General features: G+C 41.0%; 1 protein-coding gene across 2 annotated transcripts in view; it reads right to left on the reverse strand.

Annotated features, from left to right (window-relative positions):
* Positions 1-1,167: 1,167 nt before the first annotated feature.
* The window catches only part of dusp16 (dual specificity phosphatase 16), a 29,492-nt gene continuing 3,007 nt past the window's right edge, over positions 1,168-27,652 (reverse strand). Inside the window, exons 1-7 of one of the 2 annotated variants that reach the window (XM_034673646.1) lie at positions 15,349-15,637; positions 11,749-11,887; positions 6,422-6,585; positions 6,150-6,309; positions 5,926-6,049; positions 3,048-4,170; positions 1,168-3,007 (exon numbers count right to left, since the gene is read on the reverse strand). In XM_034673646.1, the coding sequence (XP_034529537.1) occupies positions 2,999-3,007; positions 3,048-4,170; positions 5,926-6,049; positions 6,150-6,309; positions 6,422-6,585; positions 11,749-11,887; positions 15,349-15,627 (1,998 nt within the window). In that variant the 5' untranslated portion in view covers positions 15,628-15,637 and the 3' untranslated portion in view covers positions 1,168-2,998. Of the gene's footprint in view, positions 4,171-5,925; positions 6,050-6,149; positions 6,310-6,421; positions 6,586-11,748; positions 11,888-15,348; positions 16,159-27,652 lie in introns of those variants that run through there. The other variant, XM_034673645.1, reaches the window with a different exon arrangement.

Genomic DNA, 27,652 nt, shown 5'->3' on the forward strand with positions numbered 1-27,652 from the left:
AATAATAATAAATATTCTCATTTAAATGTTACCCAGCTGTGTTAAATACTTGCTTCTGATTGGTCTAAACCCCAAAGAAACACTGATTAATTCTAAATAGCAAAGGTGAAGTCAGGCACAACCTGACCACACACGTCATATCAAATCAATCTGCAGAAAGGGGTCCAGTACATTTAACCTCTGCCTGTTGACACTATGGCAAAAAAGAAAAACGTTAGTGTCGTCTCAGGCTGGTCTTGAGAGTGGGGAAGTAATGACAGTAATGTGAGCAGCCTGAGGATCTACTGGACCCCAACCCCCTGCAGCTGATCTCTACAAAATAACTTAAACCTTAAAACTTAATTAAAACAGCAACAATGTTAAAACCTTGAGAAGTAGAGCCGAATGAGGAAAGAAGTGTCAACATAAATATTCCTGCAGAAGTCCTGTTCACGTCATCTGATGTTACCTTTAATAGAAATGTTACTGTAATGTGAATTAGAATGAATAATCAGGATCATGTTTTAACTTGACCCTGCATTGAAATGTTCAGTTAAATATGGTTTTAAAGCAATACAATAATCTTTAAATCCATATTTTGTATCAACATGCTTGTAGCTTTAGTTGGTAGCTTGGTAACTAGCAGTGTCATGTATAATAAGTGGGTTGTAATGGAATAAACATCCCTTCAAGGGAGTGTTGAAAATGTGTTCATCTTCTGTTGACAGGTGTGTTTTTACAGCTTATGTCCACCAGAGGGAGCTGTGTAATCAGCTGTTTAGCAGCAGCCCTTTAAAGGATCATTCCACTCAGTTTATTCTCACGCGAAGTTCAGGTTTCAACTCCTAGACTCTGATCCAAAACTTTAAAACTATTTCACATGCATGAAAATACATTAAGCCACCTCTTTATCATGTGTTGTAAATGTAGTGTGCCAAGAGCTGCAGAGGATTGTGGGTAAAAATGATCTGTAGGGCAGGCTGATTTTACACTCTAAAATGTGACCAGATGTGGTGCTTTTTAAGCAGTGGATCCAACAAACATGCCATGGGAGTACATTTGTAGACATGTAGACTCTTCTCTGCAGCAGGACCAATAGAAAAGGGTTATTAGCTTTTGAGTTTTGATTTTGTCAACAAATCAACAAAACAAAAGAAAGCAGAGAAACATTCTTCTTCTTAATTTTCGGCTTCATAACTTTTAATCAGATCCTTTCACACCACAGTGCAACATGAACACGTCTGTGAGTCTGTATTATTGAATCAAGTCCACGTCTGAGTCCCAGCCTCTTTAAATCCACATCACACACATGAACATCACACCCTCCTCTTCATCACTCAGGCTCTGACAAGGTGAGTCTGTTCAGGTCCCCCCCAAAAAATAAAAAATATCATCAGACACCTTCACCTGCCAGCCAGACTCTTCAATAATCTAAAACACACACACAAGTGAAAGTTTGGATCCGTGAGGTACTGAAGAGACCAGAACTGTCCTGATCTTCATCATCATCATCATCATGGAGTCTGAAGAGCAGCTTCCTCCTCAAACACAAACATTCACAGGCTCAGAGTTGATCAGAAAAGTGTTTGTTTTTCTTCCTGCAGCACACCGCATCTTCGTCGTCTTCGTCGTCTTCACACTCCTCAGTTTGTCAGGTTCACTCTGAGGAGGTCAGGTGACTCCTCCTCTTCCTCTTCTTCCTCTGCTGGCCCACAGGTGAGCTGACACTGACTACCTTCAGGAGATTCTTTGAGAATGTTTGTTTTCTGGATTTAGAGAATGCCAGTTCCTGCGATGCGTTCACTGTCACCTCTTTGAAATCAGTTTTTATTAATTGACAGTGTCTGACATGAACTGTTTTTTAATCTACCTACTTATTATAATTTTTAGATCTTATTACACATATTAGCTCTTCTGAAATACACTGCAACTTAAACATAAAATTTGCTGCTTTTTTCAAATGTATTTCACCTCAGCTGTTTTTATAAAAAATATTTTATATATGAGGATTTTTTAGATATATTTTTATATATTTGCTCCTTTTGTGAAACTGCTGTGAGAAGGGAAACCAGCTCTTTAATTTGAGTACAAGCTGCTCAAGCAAAAAGCAAGAAGTGGAATTAAATTATCTGAATATCTTTATTTAAAAAATACACTTTTATAATGTTTTAATTTAATTTATAGGTAATCAAAGTTTCTAATTAAGCAGTTGTATTATGATTGAGTGAGATTTTATTCTTTATTTCTACATGTTTGGTCAAGCAGTAAAGCTTCAGGACGTCCTGAGTGAGTGCTTCATAAGTGTGTCTGCATTCAGTTTATTTTCAGAGTACACTCTGAAGTCCGAACAGACCCTGAACGTCTCATTACTGGCGGTTCCTTCTGATCAATCAATTCAGTGAAGTTTGAAGAAGTCACATTTCCTTTATAACAATAATAATGAGGACAGATGTTCTTGAATTTAATCTCTAACTGTGTGATTCACTTTTTATCTTATTGACCGTAAACGACGATGACTCAGAGCAGGTGTCACAGTTTCACTCAGAACCATCTCCCCCGTCTGTTCACTGTTCTCTGTTTGACGTTATGATATGAGATCAGACATTCATCGGTTCCTTTTTGTAGTAAAAGTCTCTCCTCTGGATCTCACTTCCCCCCACACACTGTATCTGAAGCTCCTGCAGGATGAAACTCACACTTTGGGCCGATAGACAGACTCACTGTAAACAAACAACCTCGCAACATTCAGGCTACAAACAAACCAGAGTTCACTCTCTCCTCCTCAGGTAGAAGTGGATCTGGACTTCATTGTAAAGTCAGATGTCGTCTTGTGTCAGTGCCCTTAAAGTGACAGTTTAACCTGAGTATCAGCTCACCTCTGAGCTCTGACTCTCCTCCTGTCTGTGTGAAGTGACGCTGTGTGTTGCATGTTTCTCTCCTAATCTTTGAAGCTGTTTCAGTCCGCTTCATCCTGACCGAGCGTCATATTTCTGAGTCTCAGTCTGTCCCTGAATCAGTCTCAGGACACCTGGTTCAGTCTGAGGACTCCTGGATCAGTCTCAGGACACCTGGATGACCTCCATGCTGCCAGAGAAGCTGGACTGACTGCCCACCTTTCCCATCTCCTCTCTGGACCGGCTGTCCGTCAGTCCGTCTCCGAACTCCATCTGACAGCTGCGTCTCTTCAGCTGCTTCTCGAAGCTGCTCTCCTCGTGCCAGCTCCTCCTCGAGTCCCCGCGATCCCCCGTCCTCTGACGCCCACGCCGCCGTACCGCCTCCAGCCCCGCGCCGCAGCTGTACGCCGCCAAACCGCCCCCGCTCAGGATGGCCGAGGTGGAGTAGAAGCGGGCGGAGTCAGAGGAGAGGTACCAGCCGCCAGTCAGAGAGGAGGTGGAGACGGTGACGGGGCCCAGAAGGATGTCAGAGTGCCACCCCTTCAGGGCGCCACCGGGACCCGGTCGAGCGAGGTGCTGCTGGCTGCGGGAGAGGCCAAATAGGAAGCTGGTGGTGTTCTCCTCCACGCTGCCACTGCGGTGGAGCTGCTGTGAGCGTGGAGGAGCAGCAGGCGGAGGTTTGGTGAAACAGGAAGAGGCTGCCGGTGTTGGCTGCGGCGGTGCAACTCGCTCCGGGACGTCCGCCTCCTCCTTATCTGGACTCTGCTCCGGGGTGGACTGCTCCGACACCTCCTCCACCGGGGAGAACTGACACGGCTTACTGGTCGTCTCTTTGAAGGTGGAGGGTTTGTAGAACTCCCCGGCGTCTCCGGATCCACCGTGAGGGACGAACACGCGATGCGGAGCAGCGCCTCCTTGCTCGCCGTACGACTTGATGTCCAGGGAGAAGGAGCGCTTCAGACGGGCGTTCTCCTCTGAACCGTCAGGAAGAGTCAGACTACTCAGAGCCTGGACCAGCAGACACTCCTCAGGAGCGTCGGCCAGCACGCAGGGCAGCATGAGCGGCTCCAGCAGGGACAGGCCTAAACCTGGACCTGGGCCTGGACCTGCATCCTGAGGGGGTGCAGACTCTGACTCCTCAGGAGGACCAGGGACCTCCTCTCTGGTCTCGAAGTGATGGAGGGACCTCAGTTTTGACTCAGTACCGTGAGGAGTCTTGATCTTCTTCTCGAAGTCGAGCAGCTGACCCAGGAAGTTGAAGTTGGGAGAGATGGTCGGCCTCTTCTCCTTCACAAACCTGACGAACACACAGACACACAAACACAGAGAGTGTGTGTGTGAGTCATTAGAGGGCATCAGCAACATGTGTGTAATGAGCAGTGACACAGAGGACTCTTTAATTAGAGGGTTAATTAGGATGTGGACTCATTAGGACTGACTCTGTGGACTGTTAAACTATGTGAGAGGAATGTGCTTCATCGACAGCAGACAGGAAGCTGAAGGCTCGGATTTACAACCTGAAACTAACCAAGATTCTGACTGATTTCAGGATGCTTTATAAAATCTACTCTGACTCTAGAGAAACTTTAAGGAGTCTGAGAAAATAGAATACAAGAAAACCACTATAGGGATGTTGTAGTTGTCAACAAGTAAAAAAGAGATATTTTTAAGATCTGTCAAAAAAACTAAGGAGGAGTGTCTTGCAAGCATAAATTAAACAGTGAATGTGTTGTCCAAACATTCCTAATTTTGGCATCTTCTCACAGAAGCTGCATCCTGCTGTAAAGTCATTATTTTCAACAGGTTTCAACTGATCACCAAATACTTCTAGATCTCCATCCCCATTTTTTAAACAAGTGGACACAAAGTTAGCAACAAATCAACTGTGAGAACTCTCATAAAGTCAGACCGGTGGTGTAGATTGCAATAGTCAAGGTCATTGATTCCACGTTGACTTCTTTTTGTATCATTTTCATGTTGTGTTAAAGATGAAAATTTCCCGAATAACATATTCTAAGGTAAGACTAAAGTGAATCTAACTTAAGTCCAGTGATGTAAAAGTTTTGTCATAATCGGTTGTGTGAATGTTGAAGATCTTTAGATACTTTGAACATCTTTCCTCCCTCATTTAATCATAATCATTACAACAAGTGACCAGCAGAGGGGGTGAAACAAGTCTACTCAGACTGGTCCCAGGCATTAGGTCCCCGTACCTCATAACTATCAATGCACTGGTAGCTAGCAGGTTGGTGAAAACAGAAGGTTCTAGAAAGAGCTACACAGCTGCACAGAGAGTGCACATTGCAATGTAAATCATCAATGTGCAGTTTAAACTTTTTATTCCTCTTACAGTGCCCCGAAAACAGACCGACTTATCTATTAGTGAGACTTGTATTCTAGATTTTATAGTACTTGTGATTAACCGTCTATCTAGTGCAACTAGCAGGTAGCGACAAACAACTTCTAGCCCACACTTCCTTTTCCCTGCACTGCATTGTTTTCAGTCCAATCAGCAACTTCAGAAGTGTGACGAATAAACACTCATTTCTTAGTTAATTTCAACCCCCAGAGGAGCGTGCATTCATCTGTTTCTGGTGAGTCTCAGTTGACACAGAGGCTCCACTCTGGCTTACTTCAGCTGTATGAACCCCAGAGTTGAAACTGATTTTCTTGTAATTAACGGGTCTGAAGTTTGCTGAAATAACAAAATCATGATGCAGATTAGTAAAAGGTAGAAGTCAAGCTTTTTCAGGTCTGTCCTCAAGAGGAGAAGAAACTACTTTTAAAATGTTTGTTTGTTGAATGGAGGTCAGAACCATCATTTCTGATGCATTCCAGGAATTCAGGAAATCTAAACGCTGATTGTCTGATTGTTAGCTAACAGATATCTGTTTAAAGAGATTAATGAATCACCGTCAGATTACCGCTGATGAGTTATCAGATATTTTAATCTTTTCAGCTGAGCTGTCACTGTCTTGTGTAACTCTCACTTCATCATCTGTACACATGAAAGTAGAGTAAAAATGTCCTGTTTCACTGCTTTGTTCCTCACCTGTACGCTTCATCCAGATTCATGTCCATCCTCTTCATGATGTAGGCGATGGCAATGGTTGCAGAGCGGGAGATCCCAGCCAGACAGTGGACCAGGACCCGAGCGTTTGAGGCTTTAGCTTTCTCTGAAACACACAAAAAAAGACATGTTATATATCTGATCTTCTTCATTTCACTGAGACAGAAATAATAACAAAAGACCAGGTGAGAGAAAAGTCTGTGTACCGATGAACTCCACGGATCGGTCCAGCCAGGGCAGGATCTTCTCACAGAACGAGTCGTTGACAGGGACTCGCAGGAAGTGTGACTCGGGGATGAAGTCAGGTTTGGGGCAGGTGTTGCTGGCGTTCAGGACGTAGGCGATGTCGTTCTGGTGCATCAGGTCCTGAGAGAGAAACAGAGAGAGTCAGATATAGACACCAGGGCTCAGTTCTTACACATCATCTTATTTGAGAAACACTGGGGTCTTATTTCTAAAGGTAGACATTTGTCCTCACCGTGTTGAGAACGTCTCTCTGACAGCCCAGGTACAGGTGAGGCAGGATGCGGGTTGGGCCCACGTTGGCGACGGGCAGGCAGGGCTGAGACATACAGGAGGGGACCAGAGTGGACTTCCCCTCACAGAGACCGGGGAACAGGTGAGAGAACTCTGAGAACCCACCTGAGAGGAAGAAAATCATATTTACCATCATTAGCTTGTTTTGAGAGGCTTTTATTACGAAAGAATCAGACAGGAAATGATGGCCTATGAGCTATGGATTATTATCTGTTTACAATATATTTGATTTCACAGTTTTTTGTGCACTTTCACATCAACCTGATGCATAAACTTAAATCATATCTGTTTAGTTATCTTTGTATTTGGAGCCTGTCATGTCTTTTAATGACTCATTTGTTAGCCATAGACACCAAACTGACTCGTTTACAGTGGTGTTTTGCTATTTTTGTTCCTGTCTGTGTCCGGAGATCCTGCATGTATCCATGGTAACATTGTTTACATACGAGATCAGCTGTTAGCCTCCCGTAGCATGTTGATGCTAAACGATGCTATGCCTGATGTTCCCTGCGAGCTGAGGAGAAGGAGGCAAGGACGACGTGCTGGTATTGAGATGCAAGCTAAGAAAAGACGACATTGACCTGTCCTCCACCCACCGTTATGGGTAATGTGAGATCTATCTACAATAAGGTGGACGAGCTAACCCAGCACCAGAGGGAATACTGGCAGAGTAGCATCATGCTAACAGAGCTAACACCGGACACAAACCCCACATTAGAAGGATTAAACCTGCTGTGGGCGGACAGGATACAGGAGAGCAAGACTGAACACACTGGTGAAGAAGGCCAGCTCAGTCCTGGACCCTGTGGAGGTGGTGGCTGACAGGAGAATTATGGCCAATCTGTCGTCTTTGATGAACATTTCTTTTTTAGATATATATTCTGATAGATTAGATATAATTTGACATAGAGTGGTCTAGACCTCCTATGTTTGTAAAAGCCTCTTGAGATAACGTTTGTTGTGATTTGGCACTATACAATAAAGATTGATTGATTGATTGATTGATAAACAAGCCTTTAAGTAAGTTAAACTCTTTGCTTTTACTTTGAAATGTTCAACTTTTACATCCTACTTAGGTGGAGATAGAATCAGGAAGTATCGTTTGATTTTTTGATCTGTAATTTCAAAGTTTATCAGCAATAAAGACCAGACACAAAGGTTAATAACACACGGAGGACTTAATCTCAGAGGTGTTTATTTAATCTTTAGTCTCCATGACTATGAGATAAACTGTAAAGCTGTATTGTTCTTGTTGTAGGGTCATCGGTTTACGGCTCATGTCTGATTGGCCGACACAGTCACGCCTGATGATGTTCCAAAGCATTACGTCAGAGGGTTAACAAGGGTCAAATACTTCTTTAAAGGCTAATCCAGCTGCATGCTTTGCATCTTTATACTCTGCTGTTATCAGCAACAAGTCAATAGTTTAGATTAAAGGTTGAATACATTTTTAGGCGTTTGTTTTAAGTTTAAACCTGATGTGTTTCAGAGTTTTACTTTGATACAGTTCTGCTGAAGGTAGGATATGTGCGTCCTGTTACTCCTCGTCTTCAGTATGTATCACATGTTGTTCTGTTGTTGATCTGCCATCAAAGGTAATAACAGAAGCGTGATGGGGGGGGAAGATGGTGGCCATGTGTAGCATCGGATCCAGCGTGGCAGACCAGCTTTAGGTGTGTGTTTGTGTTTACATCTGGATCCTCTCTACCTTCCACAACATCAACCTAACGGCATCCGAAATACAAGAATAAAGCCTTACTAACTGCAGAACTTTGTTACAGTCTTGTTGCAGACTTGCGTGTGTTTGCAGCTTGTGACACTGCCTCACACGGTTCATCCTCTACTCTTGTTGCCTGGCAACAGGCCCCTGAATTGATGCTCTGCAGCTCCAGCAGGAACCTGATGGAGTCATTTTTATACCACGTCTCTATCACTGTTATTTTTAATCACACGTGTGATGGCTTTTATTTTGAACACACATAATATTGAAGCACTCCGGTCTGATTCCAGATATAATAGTCCATATTTAATAAAAACATTTAGAAAGTTAAGAAGCAGAAACATGCATCCTGCTGTCGAAAGCTCTGAGATTTATTCATTTTCATCTTCATTCTTTTTTTATATGTGATATTTTTGGTGGTTTTTTTTGCCTGTTGTAATGGACAGGACAGCTGAAGAGAGACATGAAATGTGGGGTGCAGAGAGTGGGGGAGGACATGCAGTAAATAGCAGAGCCTGGAATTGAACCTACGACCTCTGCGACGAGGGGTATAACCTCTGTACATGAAGCACACGCTTGGACAGCTAGGCCAACAGCGCCCCGTTCACCTTCATTTGAACATTTTACAAGACTGTAATTTATTGTATTGATAGGATTGAAAGTTTTCTAATATTTCCTTTTTTTAAACTATTTAATAAAGGATGTTTTTATTTGTTTGAAATGACAAAATTCGCCTTACATTTTATATTTTTTAATGTTCTTTTTATTTATTAAATTTTTCATTTAGAACCAACATATTAATTAACATTTTTGTAAATATGCCAGAGTTAGCCAAAAGGCTCATTTACATCCATAGTCCCTAACCAGACTCATCATTTATTGTTTCTATAGTTTTTTGTATCTATCACTCTGCTAAGTGTCAGTATTCATTCAGGATCTTATTCCATGTTTAGCTCTCAGTATATTAAATATGCTGTCTTCTATATGTTACTCTGTTTATTTGTATATTTTATGTGCAAGCTGCTCCAAACGAATGTCCACTGAGCGACTTATAAAGACGCAAAGGATCAGTCTGTATTCTACCTTCTGTGTTTAGATCACATGTCTGAACTCAAACCAACATATCAGTCTCTAAACACGCTCTTACTTCCTGTCTGTGGCTCTGAGCTCATCGGTTTCTCCTGCAACCTTTGAGAACCACTAAAAAAAGATGTGGTTTCATGTTTATATCCTCAAACGTCTCTTTCCTGTCGTTTATAATCAAACTAGAACAAATCCTGCCTTTTCTGGGGACTACTTTCCTCAGCAGATGAATCCACGTTTGTGTTAAACTTGTTCCTGATCTTCTGGTGAAGGTTTAATAATTAAAGTACACCTATCAGTGAGTTTATGCTTACACAGCCTCAAGCTTAAAAACCAGAGCTGATGAAGATCAGCAAACTTCCCTTTAAGTCTTCCTCTCCTGTCCCTCCTCCTCTTCATCACTCACAGAAACAGGTTCCTCTTTTCCTCAGATTCAAACTGCTGCTTCTCTTGTTGTGTAACAGTGAAACCTTTGACCGAGTGATTTTAGGAAGACCAGAAGTCTTTGTGTTTTTATGTGTGAGGGTGGAGCCGCCATGAAGGATGACATCACCGTTACATAACCAAACACTCGGCGGAGAGAGAAGGTCTGCAGACGAGCCGCCTGTCATCAGACTCATAAACCGATTTATCATGACTGACTCAAACCCAGAGAGAAAATACTCTCGCAGTGAAACACACGGAGAGCTGATCCTCGCTGTAACCATCGTGTTTACTCTGCTGCACGGACACCGACGAGTCTTTGCAGGTTTCTGACTTCAAATAGAAACAGTCTTGAGGATCTCCAAACCCTGACTGCTCTCCTTCTCCTAGGTGTTTCGATTTCTGCTGGTCTTTGTCTCATGGACCTCTTGACTTGAACTAGTCATTGTCTCTCACTGTTTCATAAGTGACTCGTCACATTCCTGCACATCTCCAGACTCTGACTTGTCTCTGTCTCACAGGTGTTGTGTCCAGATTTGTCTGGGGTCATGACTTAAACAAGTCTCTGTCTTAATAGTGACAACAAGTGTCTCAGTCCGTCAGACCTGATGACGGGGACTAGTCTCAATCTAGAACATCTTTTATTGACTCGTCCTCAATCTTGTCTTTTGAATTGGTCTTGTCTTGGTCTCATATGTTTTTAAAGTCAAGTCTTGGTCTTTGGAGTCATTTTGCATAGGTGCTTACACTGGGTCAAGTCTTTTCTCTTGTCTTTCTGTGACCCGTGTGACTTGAATCTATCACGCCAGGACTGTGACTTGGTCTCGCTTCTGTTTTGCAAGTTTTTCTAGTCTTGGACGCGTAAAGGATTGGACAGACCTTAGTCTCTGTCTCAAAGTGTTTCAATAAATACTTTACTTATCCTCCTGAGGATGCAGACTTGGACTAGCCTCAAGAATCTGTTGACTAAGACTACTCTCAATCTCTCAAAAGGGTCTTTTATTAAACCGTCCTCAATCTCAAGGGTCTCTCGACTCTGACTCGTCTCTGAATCCCAGGTGTCTGATTCTACTTGTTTTTGTCTCAAAGCTTCACATTCTTGGTCTTGTGACTCAGTTAGTCCCATGTGTTTAAACACAGACTAGTCCTAATCTTTTGGATCTTTGTACTTGGACTTGTCTCTCTCTCTCACAATTGAGTCTCATGTGTCTACATTTTGTAAGTGTTTAGACTAGAGAAATCTCTTCCATTGACATCTTGTGTTTGACTTCTCTCACCAGTGCTTGGACTGGGACGAGTCTTTGTCTTCCTGATCTGGAATTTACTCTTGCTCTTTCAGTTTTTCTTTTACATGAACAAGTCGGAAACTAGTCTCTGTCTTGCTCGAGTTTTGAATCAGATAAGTTTTGATCTTTTGGATTTATTAATGGGCACTTGATGAACTTGTGTGGGAGCTTTTTTTTACTCATGCATGTCTCGGTATCATTGGGGTTTTAAATTGGACTTTGCTCAGCCAGGTTGTGTTTTTTATTTCAAGTCATGGTCCTGTAGAGAGTTTGAGAGAGTCTTTTCACAGTGTTGTAGAAGTTTTGACTGGATTCTCCTCTCTGTCATGAGACCTAGGACTCGGACTTGTCTTAATCTAGCAGAGTTTGTCTGTCTCAGATTAGTTTGGGGTTTTGACTTGGACTAGTTTCTATCTCAATCTTTTGTCTGGAACTATATGTGATGTTTTGCATCACCTGAATTGGTCTTGTGTCATGTCCACAGGTATTTAACTCAAATATGTTGTTTGTAGATTTTTTTTGTAAGTATTTTTTATGATCACCATCTTCTTTCTTGTTTTAATCTTTCATTACTTTCCCCATTTCTGTTGTTTCCTGTCTCTCTGTTCTTTTGTGAAACACTTCAGGCTGCATGCTTGTCTGTGTGAAAGTTGCTTTATAAATAAAGTTTAATTGTTTTTTTAACTTGTAAGCATCTCCAATTTTGACTTGCCTCTGTCTTTTGTACATCAAGAGCGAGACGTGTATGAGACTGACCTGAGAGCAGGTGCACGGAGGGGAAGCTCCTCTCGAGCTTGAGCAGCAGGACGCTGAGGAACGACTCGGAGCTTAGAGCAGACGAGTCGGTGGAGCTCTGATCGTAAACCACGACCTCCTGATCGCCCGCAAACTCCAACTACAGAGACAGAAACACAAAGAGACACTTTTATCAGATTATTGTAACATACAAGACCATTTATACAGTTTGATTACAGAAGTAACATTAACAAGAGCACAGTCTCGTCTACTCTTACTGATGTGTGTTGAATCTGGACATTTAGAATCAGAAGTTGTGTTAAACTGACTCTTTCCTTTTAAATAACTCCTTTTTTGTGTTTTTCTTTCCCTAAATTTTGCACATTCCTCTCCGCGACTCTCAGGTTGAATGTATTATCAGTGTCAGGTCTGTGTGAGTCCTCAGCCTCCTCTCTGCTGCACACACAGAACAACCCTCTGAGGTTTGGCAGCAGTTCAGCTTCAACTCACTGGAGGAAACTCTGCTTTCTCTCCTCGGCCGCTCGCTGAATTAATTACAGCTCATAATCGGACGGAAAATGTTGCCTCAGTAATAAAGCGAGCGGCCGAGCTTCCTTAAAAGACGTTATTCCAGTTTAACGCGATGCCACAAAAAGGGAGGAGCGGCCTCCGAAGCTCGCAAACTCTCTTTGTTAAATAAAAATACACTGCTCTGAGGTCAGACGCCCACGTTCAGTTTGGGTTGAGAGAGAGGGAGAGGGATGTCAGGTTAGAGGAGGAATATGGACCAGGTTTACAGACAGGAAGAAAAGAGGTCGGGACATGTATCCCACTGATCAATCAAAGTTTTTACTTTCATTTCTAAAGCAGCAGATCTCTTATACCTCTTCTTTTCTTCTCTAAACATGTTCCTAATCTTTTAGCAGCGTTGCATAAGCGGTTGCACCCGTTTTCTGAGTCATCACTCGATCAAACCAGAACAAACAGACTCACAGAGCTGAAATCAGAGCAGCTGATGGATATCAAACACTTGAATTTATAAAGATCTGCTGGAAATCACATTAAAGAAATCTACTTAGATATCCTCTCATGCCTCTGTAACATCACTTTGTAAAGGTTTGTTTGTATTAACAGGATTATAAGTGATTTGTTTCTATTTCCAGGTTTTAAGGAAACACAGGAAGAGAAGACAGGGAGTTTTAGAGTCTTTGTCTTTCTGATGGTTTCATGGTTGCATACTTTCCTTGGAGTACAAAGTTTAAAACTCAATCACGTTTCTGGAAACTTTAAAGATGAGGAAGAAAAAGTGAAAGCAAAGAAAAGGAAACTTACAAAGTGTGTGTTTTCACAAAGAGATAACAGTGCTTGTTTTATACTTGAAAACTTCTGTCTCATTTCCTTACTGTTTTATGTGTGTGTAGAGAAGCACCACTGAATCAACAGATCATCGATATAAGATGATATTTATCACGTTAACAGACATCGGCAGAGTTACAAGCAATGTCGCTCTAGCTTTTATGCTTATATTCTAAATAGGTGTTACTTTATTTTAACCTTCCATTTGTGACGTTTTTATATTAATTTTTTTTTCTTTGCTTTGATCCAAATTGGGTTTTTTTAATGACTTTTATTTATTTTTATTTTTCATTTATATTTTTGTATTCAATAGGACAGCTGAAGAGAGATATGAAATGCGGGGAGTAGAGAGTCAGGGAGGACATGCAGTAAATGGTCAAGGCTGGAATCGAACCTGCGACCTCTGCGGCTATAGCCTCTGTATATGGGGCACGCACTCTTTTAATGAGTTTTAAATATATTCTCTTTTTTCGGGCTTTTACTCCTTTACCTAGAGAGGAAAGGATGGTGGATAGAGCAGGAAACAGGCAACCGAAAGGGGGTCAACCACTATATGGGCGAGATTTCACCAGTAGGCTAAATACACGTCCCGTTCTAATGACTTTTAAAGTAATATTTTTGGGCATTTTTGCCTTTAATCGATAGGACAGCTGAAGAGAGACGGGAAAGGAGAGTGGGGGAGGACATGCAGTAAATGGTCAAGGCTGGAATCAAACCTAGGACCTCTGCGACAAGGGCTATAGCCTCTGCACATGAAGCACACACTTATACCGCTAGGCCAACGGCGCCCCTTGTAATGACTTTTAAATATATTCTTTTTTTTTTGGGCTTCTACACCTTTACCTAGAGAGGTAAAGACAGTGGATAGAGCAGGAAACCAGGAGAGAGAGTAAGGGAAAGACATGTGGGAAACAGGCCACAGGCTGCAATTGAATAGGGGCCACCCACTATATGGGTGTGATTTAACCAGTAGGCTAAATCCACACCCTGTTCCAATGACTTTTAAAGTTATATTTTTGGGGTATTTTTGCCATTAATGGACAGGACAGCTGAAGAGAGACATGAAATGTGGGGAGTTGAGAGTGGGGGAGGACATGCAGTAAATGGTCAAGGCTGGAATCGAACCTAGGGCCTCTGCAATGAGGGATATAGCCTCTGTATATGAAGCACACGCTTAACCGCTAGGCATACGTGCACCTTTAAATTACTTTAAAATATATTCTCTTTTTTGGGGCTTCTACACCTTTACCTAGAGAGGAGAGGACAGTGGATAGAGCAAGAAACCGAGAGAGAGACACGAGGGAAAAGGGCCTCAGGCTGCAAACGAATGGGGGCCACCCACTATATGGGTGCGCAATTTAACCAGTAGGTTAAATCCACACCCTGTTTTAATGACTAATGACTTGTAAATACTTTCTTTGTGTTTTTGTTGACCTTTGCACTAACTCTTTAAATGTCTCCTGTGAAGCACTTTGAATCGCCTTGTTGTCGAAATGTGCAATAAAAATAAACTTGCTGGGGTGCGGACTTGTCCTACTGGTAAAGTTGCCCGCCCATGTAGCGGGCGGCCCGGGTTCGAAATCCAGCCTGTGGCTCCTTTCCCGCATGTCATTCCCCCACTCTATGCCAGTTTCACTATCCACTGTCCTCTCCCTCTATCAATAAAAGATGTAAAAAGCCCCAAAAATATAACTTAAAAAAGAAAAAAAACTTGCTCAGTGTTATTTTTCAGCTTTGTACCTGTTCCACTTTTATCGAGTGATGACTCAAGGTGTTATCATTTATGCAACACCGCCAAGGTATTAAGAACATGTTTTAGAGAAGAAAAGAAAGATGTGTAAGAGTCCTTCTGCATGAGAAATGAAAGACTGATAATCAGATGAAGTAATGAGATACGTTGTGCCATCAGAAAATAATGTGTCGTGCAATGATGTCAGAAGCTGATGTGTGGCTGTTGTTTTGTTTCACTGTAACATTGGCAAGGCACCAAAATACCTAACTGCTGATTCAGAGAGGAGGAGGAAGAGGTCACCTGTTGGACAAGCTCTGACTGTTTTCATGGATGAATGTGAAAGAGAATGTGAGCAGAGTGAGAGTTAAACACCAACTCTGTGACGGATCAGAGACCTGCAGTTTGTAAAACGTGTTCCTGGGACATTTAAGAAGAGACAACACTGACAGCTTTTTAAATACATCAAATCTTAAAGCTTCTTTTAAACCTCTGCAGGATCTGAAAGTCCTCCCTTCTCTGTGTGCTGTGTTTACCTTCTTCTTGGCCGAGTGTTGCAGCAGCTCAGCGATCTGGACTTTGTCCTGCTGCAGCCTCCTCTTCATCAGTTTGGAGCAGTTCACATTCACCGCCTCCAGGATATGCGAGGCGTTGTAGTCCACGAAGGACCGGCTGTCAATCAGCACCACCCGGTCCAGACCCCCCTCCAGCAGGGCCACCAGAGCCTCCGCCCCGATCGCCCGTACCACACCGGGCTTCGGGGCCCCCGACCCAGACCTGGACCATGATCCTGGTCCCGCAGGATTCTCCGACATGTCAGACTATTCCCCCTCCCCTTCCCTTCCCTCCCACCCCCCCACCCCCCTCCCTCCCTGCTCGTAGTCCTCCTCCCCCTCCTTCTCCTCCTGATGGGCGTCCCGGGCCGGCGGTCCAGTGCAGTGACGCAGCCTGGCGAGGAACCTCAGAGGATGAAGAGCTCCATTGTGTCGGTCTGGTATGATGTCATCCTGATGGCGCTCAGCAGCTCAAAAAGCCCGGGACGAGAGACACACAGAGAGAGAGAGAGAAAGACAGAGAGAGAGAGAGAGAAAGAGAGAGACCTCACTCTGCACTAAAAGGAAAAAAAGAAGCCAGACCCCCTCTAACTACTTTTTCTGTGTGTCTCTGCTTGTTTAAGAGTGTGTGTGTGTTTGCTGTTGTGTGTGTTGAGTCTTTGGAGCGGGGTGGGGGTCGGTCTCATTCACACCACAGCAGGCGTGAAACAAAAAGCATCTTTTCTCCTGGACTGAGTGCTGATGACATCACTCTGCACCTTCATCCTGGTCTTCACATGAAGAGGTCTCACACTGTGGGATAGAAACACACAAAAATAACATGAGTTGGATTTAGCCTCGTGTTGCAGGATGTTTTACATAAACAGAATACTCCAAATAATAAAGACATGTTCTGTTTCTGGTCAGGTCAGGAATGTTTCTACTGTGAGACTTTGAAGTTAATCTAGCTCCTTTAATCTCGCCCACTTTAAATAATTTCCATTCCTTCCGCTCAGAAACGATCCCTAAGACATTAATAATCCATACAAGCCATCACAGTTTAGAACTACACCATTGAGATTAGATAAGATTAAGATTAGAGGGAAATGTATCTAATTATTGAGAGGGATTATATTAATGAATGTAAAGGGAACACATCAAGTATAAGATATAAATAAAGATTTAGACGAGCACTAAGTTTGAATATGCTTTCATGCATGAGGTAACATCATTGTTAAAACCCAGTAACAGCCATAGACTGTAAAAAATATGGACGTAGTATCCGTGACGTCACGCATCTGTTTCTGAACGCTGTTTTGAAGCCAATCGGCAGCAGCAGCCATATTGCTGCTGTCGAGCCAGTGTGACGTAGAGAGGCGGGCTTTGAGCCTCCTAGCCAACAGCTGCAGTGTTCCTGCAGGCAGCTGTGCCTCTCATTGGAAGACTAGTAATCTCAATATCTTCAAAATTGCCGAATTAGATAAAAATTCACCCCCCTCACAGTGAGAGGACATCGAGAAATAAGCTATTCAGACTACACTCATCTTTTGTACCAGGCTGTAAACATGTTTATTAATGCTGCAAAGATCGTCTTTTCCCCATTCATGTGTATGTGACTTCCGGTACTTCCGGAGCCAGCCTCAAACGGATCCTCTATGAAATGCGGCTTTTAACACTTCCGCATTGACTCATATTTTTAGACCGGAGGTTGCCGCTTGGTAACAGCCCATAATATACGCTGCAAGATCCATTGTTACAGTTCAGTAACATCCAAGTAACACTCTGGTATGCCACAGTAACATTGTATGAAATCCTGGTCGCAGCAGATAACATCCATGTAACACTGCTGCAACATCACAGCAAAAGTTAAGGCACATCAATGTAATGACCCGCAAACGTCAAAGTACCATATAAGTAAGACCCTGGTAACATCTCACTGACATCCTGGTAACATCCCAGGAACATCCTGGTTACACCTCAGTAACACCTCAGTAACACCTCAGTAACACCTCAGTAACATCTCAGTAACATCTCAGTAACATCTCAGTAACATCTCGGTAACATCTCAGAAACATCCTGGTATCATCTCAGTGACATCTTGGTAATTTCTCAGTAACATCCTGGTAACATTTCAGTAACATCCTGGTATCATCTCAGTAACATCCTGGTAACATCTCAGTAACATCCTGGTAACATCTCAGCAACATCCAGGTATCATCTCAGTAACATCCTGGTATCATCTCAGTAACACCATGGTATCATCTCAGTAACATCCTGGTAACACCTCAGTAACATCCTGGTAACACCTCAGTAACATCCTGGTAACATCTCAGTAACATACTGGTGACACTTTAGTAACATCCCAGTAACATCTCAGTATAATCCGGGCAACAGTTCAGTAACATCTTAGTGACACCTCATTAACATCTTGGTAGCATACCAGTTACAATCTGGTAACATCAAAGTAACATTATGCTTACAACTCAGTTACATCCTGGTAACATCTCAGTAACATCCTGGTATCATCTTAGTAACCTCCTGGTAACATCTCAGTGACAAAAATAACAATCTGGTAATGCCTTAATAGCATAACAGTGAAATGCGAGTAGCTGCATAGAATACCAACCTGGTAACACCACAGTAAAAGCTCAGTTACAACAAAATAATGACCTGCTAACATCTGAGTAACATCCTGGTAACATCCGAGTAACATCCGAGTAACATCCTGGTAACATCTCAGTAAAGTTCAGTAACAAAAAAGTAATGATCACTTACATCTTAGTAACAGTTCAGTGACATCCAAGTATTTACCAGCTAAAGCCAAAGTAACAGTTAAATAAAACCCTGGAGACAGCTCAGATGAATCCAAGTAACATCACAGTCAACGTTCAGGAACATTCCATTTGTGTCCAGTAACATTACATTAACATCTGAGTGACATCACAAGTATAAGCCTGGGTAACTCCCTAATTACAGCTCTGTAATGGTCATGTAACATCCTGGTGGCATTCCGGTAACTGAACCTTTAAAACCCAGTAACAAAACAGTAACAGCCTGGCAAAATCCCAGAAACAGATAGGTAACTTCCAAAAAACAGGCAGAAAATAGCCTAGTAATAATACAGATTAGTCCAGATAAAGCCTGGTAAGATCCAGGTAACAACTCAGCACAAACAGGCTAGGAATAAACAAGTAACATCCTGGACAGAGCGTAGAATATCTTTACAAAAGTTCAGTAACATCCCTATAACATTGCAATGTCATCCAGGTAACATGTTGGTTACAGGGTGTTACAGCCCAGCAAGATGCCAGGAACAGCTTTACAGCAGCAGTAGAGTAACAGCTGAGTAACATCACCGTAACAGTCCAGTAACAGCCTGGTAACAGTACAGTGTGAGCTTGGTAACATCCAAGCTGAGCCATGATTTACAGTAAAGGGGTGAAGAAAAATATATTTCAGCCTCACAACTTTTTTGTCTTTTTTGGTGGGGAATATTTTTCAGGTTTTTCATCGTGTAGAATTTCTTGAAATTACAAAGGTCATTAGATTATGATATTAAAAGTGGTCCTGAGGGTTTCACTGTGGGAAAAGATAATGTGAAAATGTTACAAATAAAGATGAATCATCTGGGGAGCAGGAAAATACATAAAAATGAATTGCATACCAATCATGGCATGACTTTTTTTTAGGTACCTTGTTCTGGCTCAGCGGGAGTTTCATCAGCTTTACGACCAAATTCCATCACTTTATTGGTGGTTTTATGATTGATACGTTACAGATCCAGAATGTAGTTTAACAGCTTTGAATTAAAGTGAACATCATCTAATAATAACCCTGAACATGCCTCCTGATTGAAGTGAACTTCCTGTTAAACGTTCCTGACTCATAGCTCTGCAGCAGGAAATTCCCTCGTGTTGTAAAACCTGCAGTTACAGAAAGAAAATCCCCAAACGTGTTCCTCATCCCCCGGCAGCCCACACACATCAAATTTAAAAATGTACAGACATCCAAGCATAATAAAACGGTTTCATTCTGCTCAGCTCGCTCTGTAAACCTGACTCCTCAGTCTGAGTTTGACTCAGCGATCAATCAATGAAACCGTCCAAAACCAGAAATGTAAATCTGGATCTGAGGGATAATTCACTTTTGGAAATATATTTTTTAGGATTCAGTTTGACTCGGTACAGCCAAAGATATTTCCCAGAGGTCTCTGCTCCTTCTTAGAGTTTAAAATCTGATTCAAAAAGGACACCTGATGTAAAATATTGTAATATTCTTCATATAACCAGGGCTAGAAGTAATGATTATGATCTTCATTGAATGGTTCATTGTTCCTTTGTTCCTTTGTTCCTTGGTTCAACCTTAATTTGAGGTAATAATTGGAGCTTGGCAGATTTCACAATATTTCCATGCTGATATATCGACTCTGAAAGCATTACTTAAACAATTCCTTGTGCTTCCAGCTTCTTAAGACTGACCAGTGCCCTGTTTGACTTCCTGTTAGGTAAGCTAAGTAACAGGATTTTTTTGGTGGACACCAACAACCGGCATTCTGTTTCAGCTGTGGATCGACATCCAATCTGCTTCCACTGAGTCTCAGTTTCACTGTATCAACAACAAGTCACTCTAAAGTGGGCTGAAATCTGTCTCACTAGAGCCAAGATAACCTGATTCTACTGTGATTAAATGGCAATGAACATGGTGTAAAGATGATAAAATAACTACATAAGGGTGCTGAATTGTAAAAAGTCTGAAGTCAGGATTGCCAGGTCGGAATATTAGACTGTATAAATAATGGACGTAGTATCCGTGACGTCACCCATCTGTTTCTGAAGTGCTGTTGTCGGCGGGAGCCAGATTAGAAATGCTGAATTCAACATAACTGCTGTCGAGCTAGTGTGACGTAAAGAGGCAGGCTTTGAAATTCCTCGCCAACAGCTACAGTGTTCCCGCCTGCCAATCAAGTCAGCTGTGCCTCTCATAATGGAAGACTCGTAATCGTAATATTTTGAAATTGCTGCGTTACGCAAAAATTCACCCCTCCGTACAGTGTGTGCTGATCGAGAAATGAGCTATCCAGACTACACTCGTCTTTTGTACCAGGCTGTAAACATGTTTATTTCTGCTGTAAAGATCGGCTTTTTTCAATTGGTGTGTATGTGGTTTCCGGTACTTCCGCATTTGCCTAATTCTTGCGGTCGGAGGTTGCCGCTTGGTCTGAATACAGGATGAGACAAGATAACTTTTCAAATGCTCGTTTTTTTAAATGGAGTCTGGTTTGACAACTTTTGATGCAATTACAGCATTCAGAAGAATCTTATGTCTGAATTTTGGGACACAGTGACCTGCATCAACTAGGGATGGGTACGAGTACTCGAGTACTCGCCGTTGACCCCATTATTCGAATAGTATTTTGTTATTCGCGCACCTGGCAAGATAATCATACAGCGTTACATGTGTGACCATGTGCTTTTTTTTTTCGCCTAAATGAATATACTAGGTAGGAAAATAATTAACGGGATATAAACGTTTGACTTCTCCGGCCACGACTTCAACTTTAGAACACACCGAGCCAGATTTCAGCAAAAACAACTGTTTTACGTCAGCTACGGCAACTTTCTAGGGACAAGTTATTCCACCGAAAGCAAAAGCACAACAAACACAGAACCGTCTGCGACACCTGCCACATGTCAGTTATAAAAAGTAATGTCTGGTAGTGCTTTGAAAAAACTATGAAGTTAATGTGCAGTGCAAGATATGTGGCGTTAAACTTACATACCATAGAAACACTAGTTTGATGTTTAACCACATACGCTTAAAGAACAAGGAGAAAACAGCGGAGACAGATAACAGGCAGTCTCGCATCACGTGTTTTGCTCGCCCTGTTAGCACACGTCGTTGTGATCAAACCAGAGCGGAGAAGATTAGCCTGATAATAACCAAAATGGTAACTGGAGATATGCTCCCATTAAGTTTTGTGGAAGGAGAAGGCTTCAAAGAGCTGATCGTGTTAGTCGAGCCGGAGTACAAGCTATCATCACGGAAAACAACAACTACAAGAGAGGAAAAGATGTATGAAGAAAAGGCAGCAGAACTTACTAAAATTCTGGTCTGGTAGCTCCGTGTCCGACAGACTTTTATTTATCTATTTTTGTTTACGGTTAAAAAATAATAATAATTGCGAGTACCTGAGTAATCGTTCATTAGGAAATTTGAGTAATCGATTAGAAGGATTACGGTAAATTCCCATCCCTAGCATCAACTGACATGAATAAAGCAAACTTAAGAAATTATGTTACAGTGCATTTGTTCCGAACATCTTTAGATTACTGTTCCTTATCGGCCTGCTACAGAGATTAAATTTACCCTTTAAGTGTCTAAACTTAGTCCTCAATAAAATTGGATTTTAAGATCAAAGACTGAATCAATGTGCAGTCATTTATTCAGTGCCGTTAAATTATCAGGGACCTAATTGCCCTCATTAAAAATGCTAATAAAAATATAAAACAGAGAAAAGCAAAAAATTAAAAGCGCATGCAGTCATTACATTTTTGAAGTTTGAAGTTTTGCATTTTTGTTACAAAATAAATGAGATCTGTGGAGAGATGTTTAGATTGAAAATAGATGTATACTCTTCCTACTGAGATAAGTCTTTCTAAATCTTAAATACAGCTCATTCAAATAAAATAAACCCTACTTTTCAATCGTCTCAGTTAAAGTTCCTAACTTCACTCAGTCAACTTGAAATCAGATTTATCTGAAATAGTTTTGAGCCTGTGAAGTTTCTGCAGCTGGAGCCCGAGGCTGCGTCTCTGACTCCTGTTCGGCTTCACACCATAAAGCAGAATAAATGAGATTCAATTATGTTTCTTCAAGTCGGGACATTCCTCGGCAGACATCTGATCTCAGACAAATTACTGACTGCGAGATCCTGCAACAGATGGCATCAGAGTCATGTAACTTCAGCCCGATCACGCCTCGTCTCTGCAGATACGCTATAAACGTGATTCTCGGGGGTCGCGGAGGGAGATCGACTTTGTCTGTGTGATTCACACTAACATGCTTTATAATACACGGGAACCAAATGACCTCTGTTCAGGTTCTGCTTCTGTCCCTGACTTCCCTTAAAATTAAAATGACACACAGATTATCTTATATCAGGGATTTTTTAGGAAAAACATCTTTATTAAGAGGAAGAAAAAATAAAGAATGTTTGTTTTCTGGTAGCTCAAAGACAGCAGAGGATAATATATTGATTTAAAAATGTCACTGTATAATTAAATTAAGTTATCCCAAGCAGTAGAAGTCAAAAGTACAACTAAAAGCTGCTGTTTTCAAGTGAAGTCAGGAAGTTAACGAATAAAAAAAACATCAAATTTGATGACTTTCAGATAAAAAATGTAACCTTAAGTTTGCTTGAATGCTTCTTAAGATAAACATCACATCACTCTGATTTCTATTTCTGTCAGTTTATATAATGTCTGTAAAAACAGCTGACACTTGTGAACAAAGAGCGACTCTGTGCTGAGGAGAAAAAGTCTGAATAAAATAAAAATAAAGTTACTGTGGTTTCTGAAAGGTCAAAAATAACCACATCTTCCCTCTAACTTCCTCTGCAGCGCAGAAAGTGACTCAGCACTAAAAATGTCTCAATCTGGAGTCACAGTGATTGGAAACAATTACAAAAGTAGAAATAAGATTAAAGTCAGAGCAGAAGAAGTCGCTCTAACAGGTGAGTGTGGAGTTCAGTCTGTCGGCTGACTCTGATCAAAGATTTATAACTCGGCTGACGGCGGCCAATCAGAGGACTTTAACCCCTGGATGACATCACAGGTAGGTTACGCTCACCTGAGACAAGAACAGCATTGATGTGAAAGATTTGCTTTATACAGTAGATCTGATTACGTACAGCACACAACAGGAAAACACACTCGAGGCTGCTTTTCAAAAGAGCTGAGAAAATCTGACTTAAATGGATAAAAATGCTGCGTTCAAGGCTGTGTCAAAAAATCTGAAATGATGCAACTATTTCAAAGTTTCACGTACAAAATAAAGTTGTGTTTAAACATTTAAACAAATCACTGACCTAAACTGAGGAAATCTTTAGTGATCACTCTGCTTATTCTTACTTTTTAAGACTATTTCATCACTTCTTTGGTAAAATACATTAAAAAACAACAAAATTATTTTTGTGGGCCAGATTATATATTCAGAATATTCAGTTTGTCACTGTATGAAATGGAAAAAACTGTGTCATCTCTCCTCTTCTGCTGCCGAAAAACTCATCCACACCGTATAACCTCCAGACTCCACTATTGCAACAGCATCCTTTCCTCCACTGACATCCAAAAACTCCAGTATGTCCAGAACTCACCCACTCCTCCTCCAGAGCTCACATCACACCCATCCTCCAGCACCTCCACTGGCTCCCCACACAGTACAGAATCCACGTACAAAGCCCTCAATAACCTCGCCCTCAATAACCTCGCCCCCTCATACCTGACTGACCTCCTCAAATGCCACTTCCCATCTCGCCACCTCAGATCATCAGATGCCAATCTCCTGTCCCCTATCACCAAGACCAAGCACCGCACCGCACCTTGGGGGGACTGAGCCTTTGCGACCACTGCCCCGACTCTCTGGAACTCTCTCCCTCCACTTACACTGCCAGTCAAAGGTTTGGACACACCTTCTCATTCAAAGGGTTTTATTCATTTTAATGTAGTTTAATACAGAAGACATCAAAACTATGAAACAATCTGGTTTTGCCATAATCTGGATTACAAAAGTAGTCAAACAGGGCTATCCATTGTGTACTAACCCTACCTCTGAACAACTGATGGTCTCAAACACATTAAGAAGGCAAGTCATTCTACAAATGAACTCTTGACAAGGCTCATGTTCATTAGAAACCATTCCAGGAGACCACTTCATGAAGCAGACTCAGAGAATACCAAGAGTGTGCAAAGCTGTCATGAAGGAAAAAGGGGGCTACTTTACAGAATCTAAAATATAAAACATATTCTGCTTTGTTTAACACTTTTTTGTTAATTAAATAATTCCATAAATGTTCTTTCATAGTTTTGATGCATTCAGTATTAATCTACAGTGTTTCAAATAATTAAAATAATTAAAAACGTTGAATGAGAAGGTATTTTTCTAAACTTTTGACTGGTATCTGCAACTCTGACTCTCTTCAATCTTTTGAAAATCACCTCAAGACCTTCCCGTTAGTAAGAAAGACTACGACATGTGACCTCTACTCCCTTTATTTATTTGCTTTATTTTTTGCACTTCCTGTAAAGCGACTTTGAGTACCCAGAAAAGCACCATATAAATCCTAAAAATTATTATTATTATTATTATTATTATTATTATTATTATTATTATTATTATTATCATCTTCCTTCTATAACCATCAATTATTTTTGCTCTCCTCAGAAAATATCATCATAATCAGTTATCAGTTCCAGGTAGGGCAGATGTAAATATTCTGTTCAAATATCATTATAATGTGTTTCTTCATGAGGCTTTGAGGAGAAGTTAGTTTCACCACACAGTAAAGGTCACCTTTGATGAGTAAGCGATTGCTTAATGCTGAGTTCCCCTGAACTACTTTCGCTGTGAGGCCTTCAAACAGGCTCATAGCTCGTCTGCTGGGTATGACCAGTTTCCTGTTTTTGGTTTTAAAAGCCGGAAGACAAATATGAAGCAAAAATTAGTATAATGTTGTGTCGCTGTAATGAGCTCTCTGTGGTTCCTGATGATCATGTTCTAGTTCTTCAAACGTGTCCTCTACTCTCTGAAAGGGAAGTGACCTTAAGTTACCCAACAAGTGGATAAAACCGTCATTTAACAACTGAATTCATCAGAGTTGTCACAATGGAATTTTTTTTTAACTTTGATACTTGTAAAATTCCACAAGATCTATATCTGTGTGATGCCATAGAAACAAAAATGAACTCCAGAGATTTGTTCATTTCAAGCTCCTTATCAACAGTCATCAGGTCAGATCCAAGCGGCAACCTCAGGCCGCGAGAATTGAAGTCAATGTGGAAGTGTTAAAAACTGCAGTTCATCAAATGTCCACTTGAGGCTGGCTTCAGAACTACCGGAAACCACATACACACCAATTCAAAAAAGCTGATCTTTACAGCAGAAATAAACATGTTTACAGCCTGGTTCAAAAATGAATGTAGTCTGGATAGGTAATTTCTTGATTGGGGGCTGAATTTTTTTTCATAATGCGGCAATTTCAAAGATTTTAAGATACAAGTTTTCCATTATGGGAGGCACAGCTGACTTGTTTGACAGGCGGGAACACTGTAGCTGTTGGTTAGGAGGCTCAAAGCCCGCCTCTTTACGTCACACTAGCTCGACAGAAGTTGGGTTGAGTTCAGCATTTCCAATATCGCTACCGCCGATGATTGGCTTCAAAACAGCACTTCAGAAACAGACGGTGGCGTCACAGATACTACGTCCATTATTTATACAGTCTCTGGTCTTTACTAGCAGCTATAGGATTCAACAAAACATCAGTATGATCCGACCTGTGAGTGAGAGCTGTTTGTGTTGTAGTGGTTGTGACAGAGGGCCGAGCAGAGACACACACAGCTGACCACTTAATTGAGCTGCACTGCTGCATAATAAGGAAACAACATCTCATCTATAAAGTCTGTGTAATAATTTATTCATTCACAGACTCCTCTGGCATTGCATCACTAATCTGTGCTGAGGCCTGAAGTCTGAAAAACTAAATTCTGTCTGACTTCAGACTCGTTGAATCAGCCCCGCAGCTCCCTGCCAGACAGACTCCATGTTGTCATCCGGAGCTGAGATGTCATCACGCCTGGAGTCAGCGCTCAGCCAACAAACCAGCTGAGGTTTGATCCGTAGAGGAGATAGAAGATGGAAATAGTTTTTGGGGAAAGTCGCTTCCTTGTCGTTTTAGAGACAGACCTGACAAATCCCGAATTCAGACTTTGTAGGAATTAGCCTCGTAGTGTATTTATTTCAGCATCCTCAGCCTGTTTATTGTCATTAAATCACATTAAACCTGTTTATTTGAGGTTCAGAGCGCTGTGGTAAAACTGATTTTGACTGACTTTAGTGTGACTTGTATTTCTGAATATCATATATTAGTTTCTGCATGCTCCACTGATTTTCTGCCTCTGTTTTATAAAACTATTAATATAGTAATTTAATGTAGGAAATCATGATGGCCAATTTTCCAGGAATTTTTAGAACTTTTGTTCTTTACTGGCAACAAATGTTAATATAAAACCTCTACTTTACTTTTTACTTGTCAATTGATTGTTTTAATGTTGTTTTATTATTTTATTAATTTTAACTATTTGTTTTTTATTTATCTACTCAGTTTTATTGATATTTGTATCCTTTATTTTTTTCAACTCTTATCCCTACTTATTATAAATTTTTTTTATTTTAACTATTTATACTCTCAATTTTAATTTGATGCTTTAAGTTATTTTAATTACAAATATTTGTATTGTTGTTGGTGTGCATTAGTCGATATTTTAGAATCCTTTTTCATTTTTTTAAATATGTCTTGCCATTATTTTATTTTCAACTCTTATCCTTACCAATTTTTAAATGTATTTTAACTTTAGTGTTAATTTGATGCTTTAACTCATTTTAATTACACATATTTTATTATTGTTTTTGCTGTGCATTAGTCTCTATTTTAAAATCATTTTTTAGATTTTTTATTAAAAATATGTCTTGCCATTATTTTATTTCTGCTTCTTTCTTGTTTTCAATCACTGTAAAGCACTTTGCATTGCATTTGATTTGTATGAAAGGTGTTATATGAATAAAGCTTTATTGATTGATTGATGAGGTAAAAGTGTCTTTTTATTGGGTAGCTATTTAGAACACAAAGTATAACCGTCATCTCTGCAGCGAGTCATATGACACGCACCAAAATTTCACAGAGAACTCAAGGTGTGACTTTGTGACAGAAATGGTTCAACTGAAGTCTATTAAAAAACAAGTCAAAGCTGTTTCCTTGTTGTCGTGCAGTCAGACCAAACTCCACTGAAGGAACAGCATCCTTTATAATGTCAGTAATATACTTACTAGTAAAGTCTGTTTGTTTTGGCTTCATAGCGCTGTAGTAAGACAGATTTCAGCCCACTTTAACGTGACTTTGTACAGTGAAACTGAGACTCATCAGAGACGGCACTCTACAGCTGAAACAGAAAACGGGTAGCTGGTGAGAAGATATATGAAGCTGTATTTTACTCTATCTTCTACAATGTCTCATTAAAGTAGTAGTATTATTGAA

Source organism: Notolabrus celidotus, chromosome 21 (assembly GCF_009762535.1).
Source record: "Notolabrus celidotus isolate fNotCel1 chromosome 21, fNotCel1.pri, whole genome shotgun sequence".
NCBI lineage: Eukaryota > Metazoa > Chordata > Actinopteri > Labriformes > Labridae > Notolabrus > Notolabrus celidotus.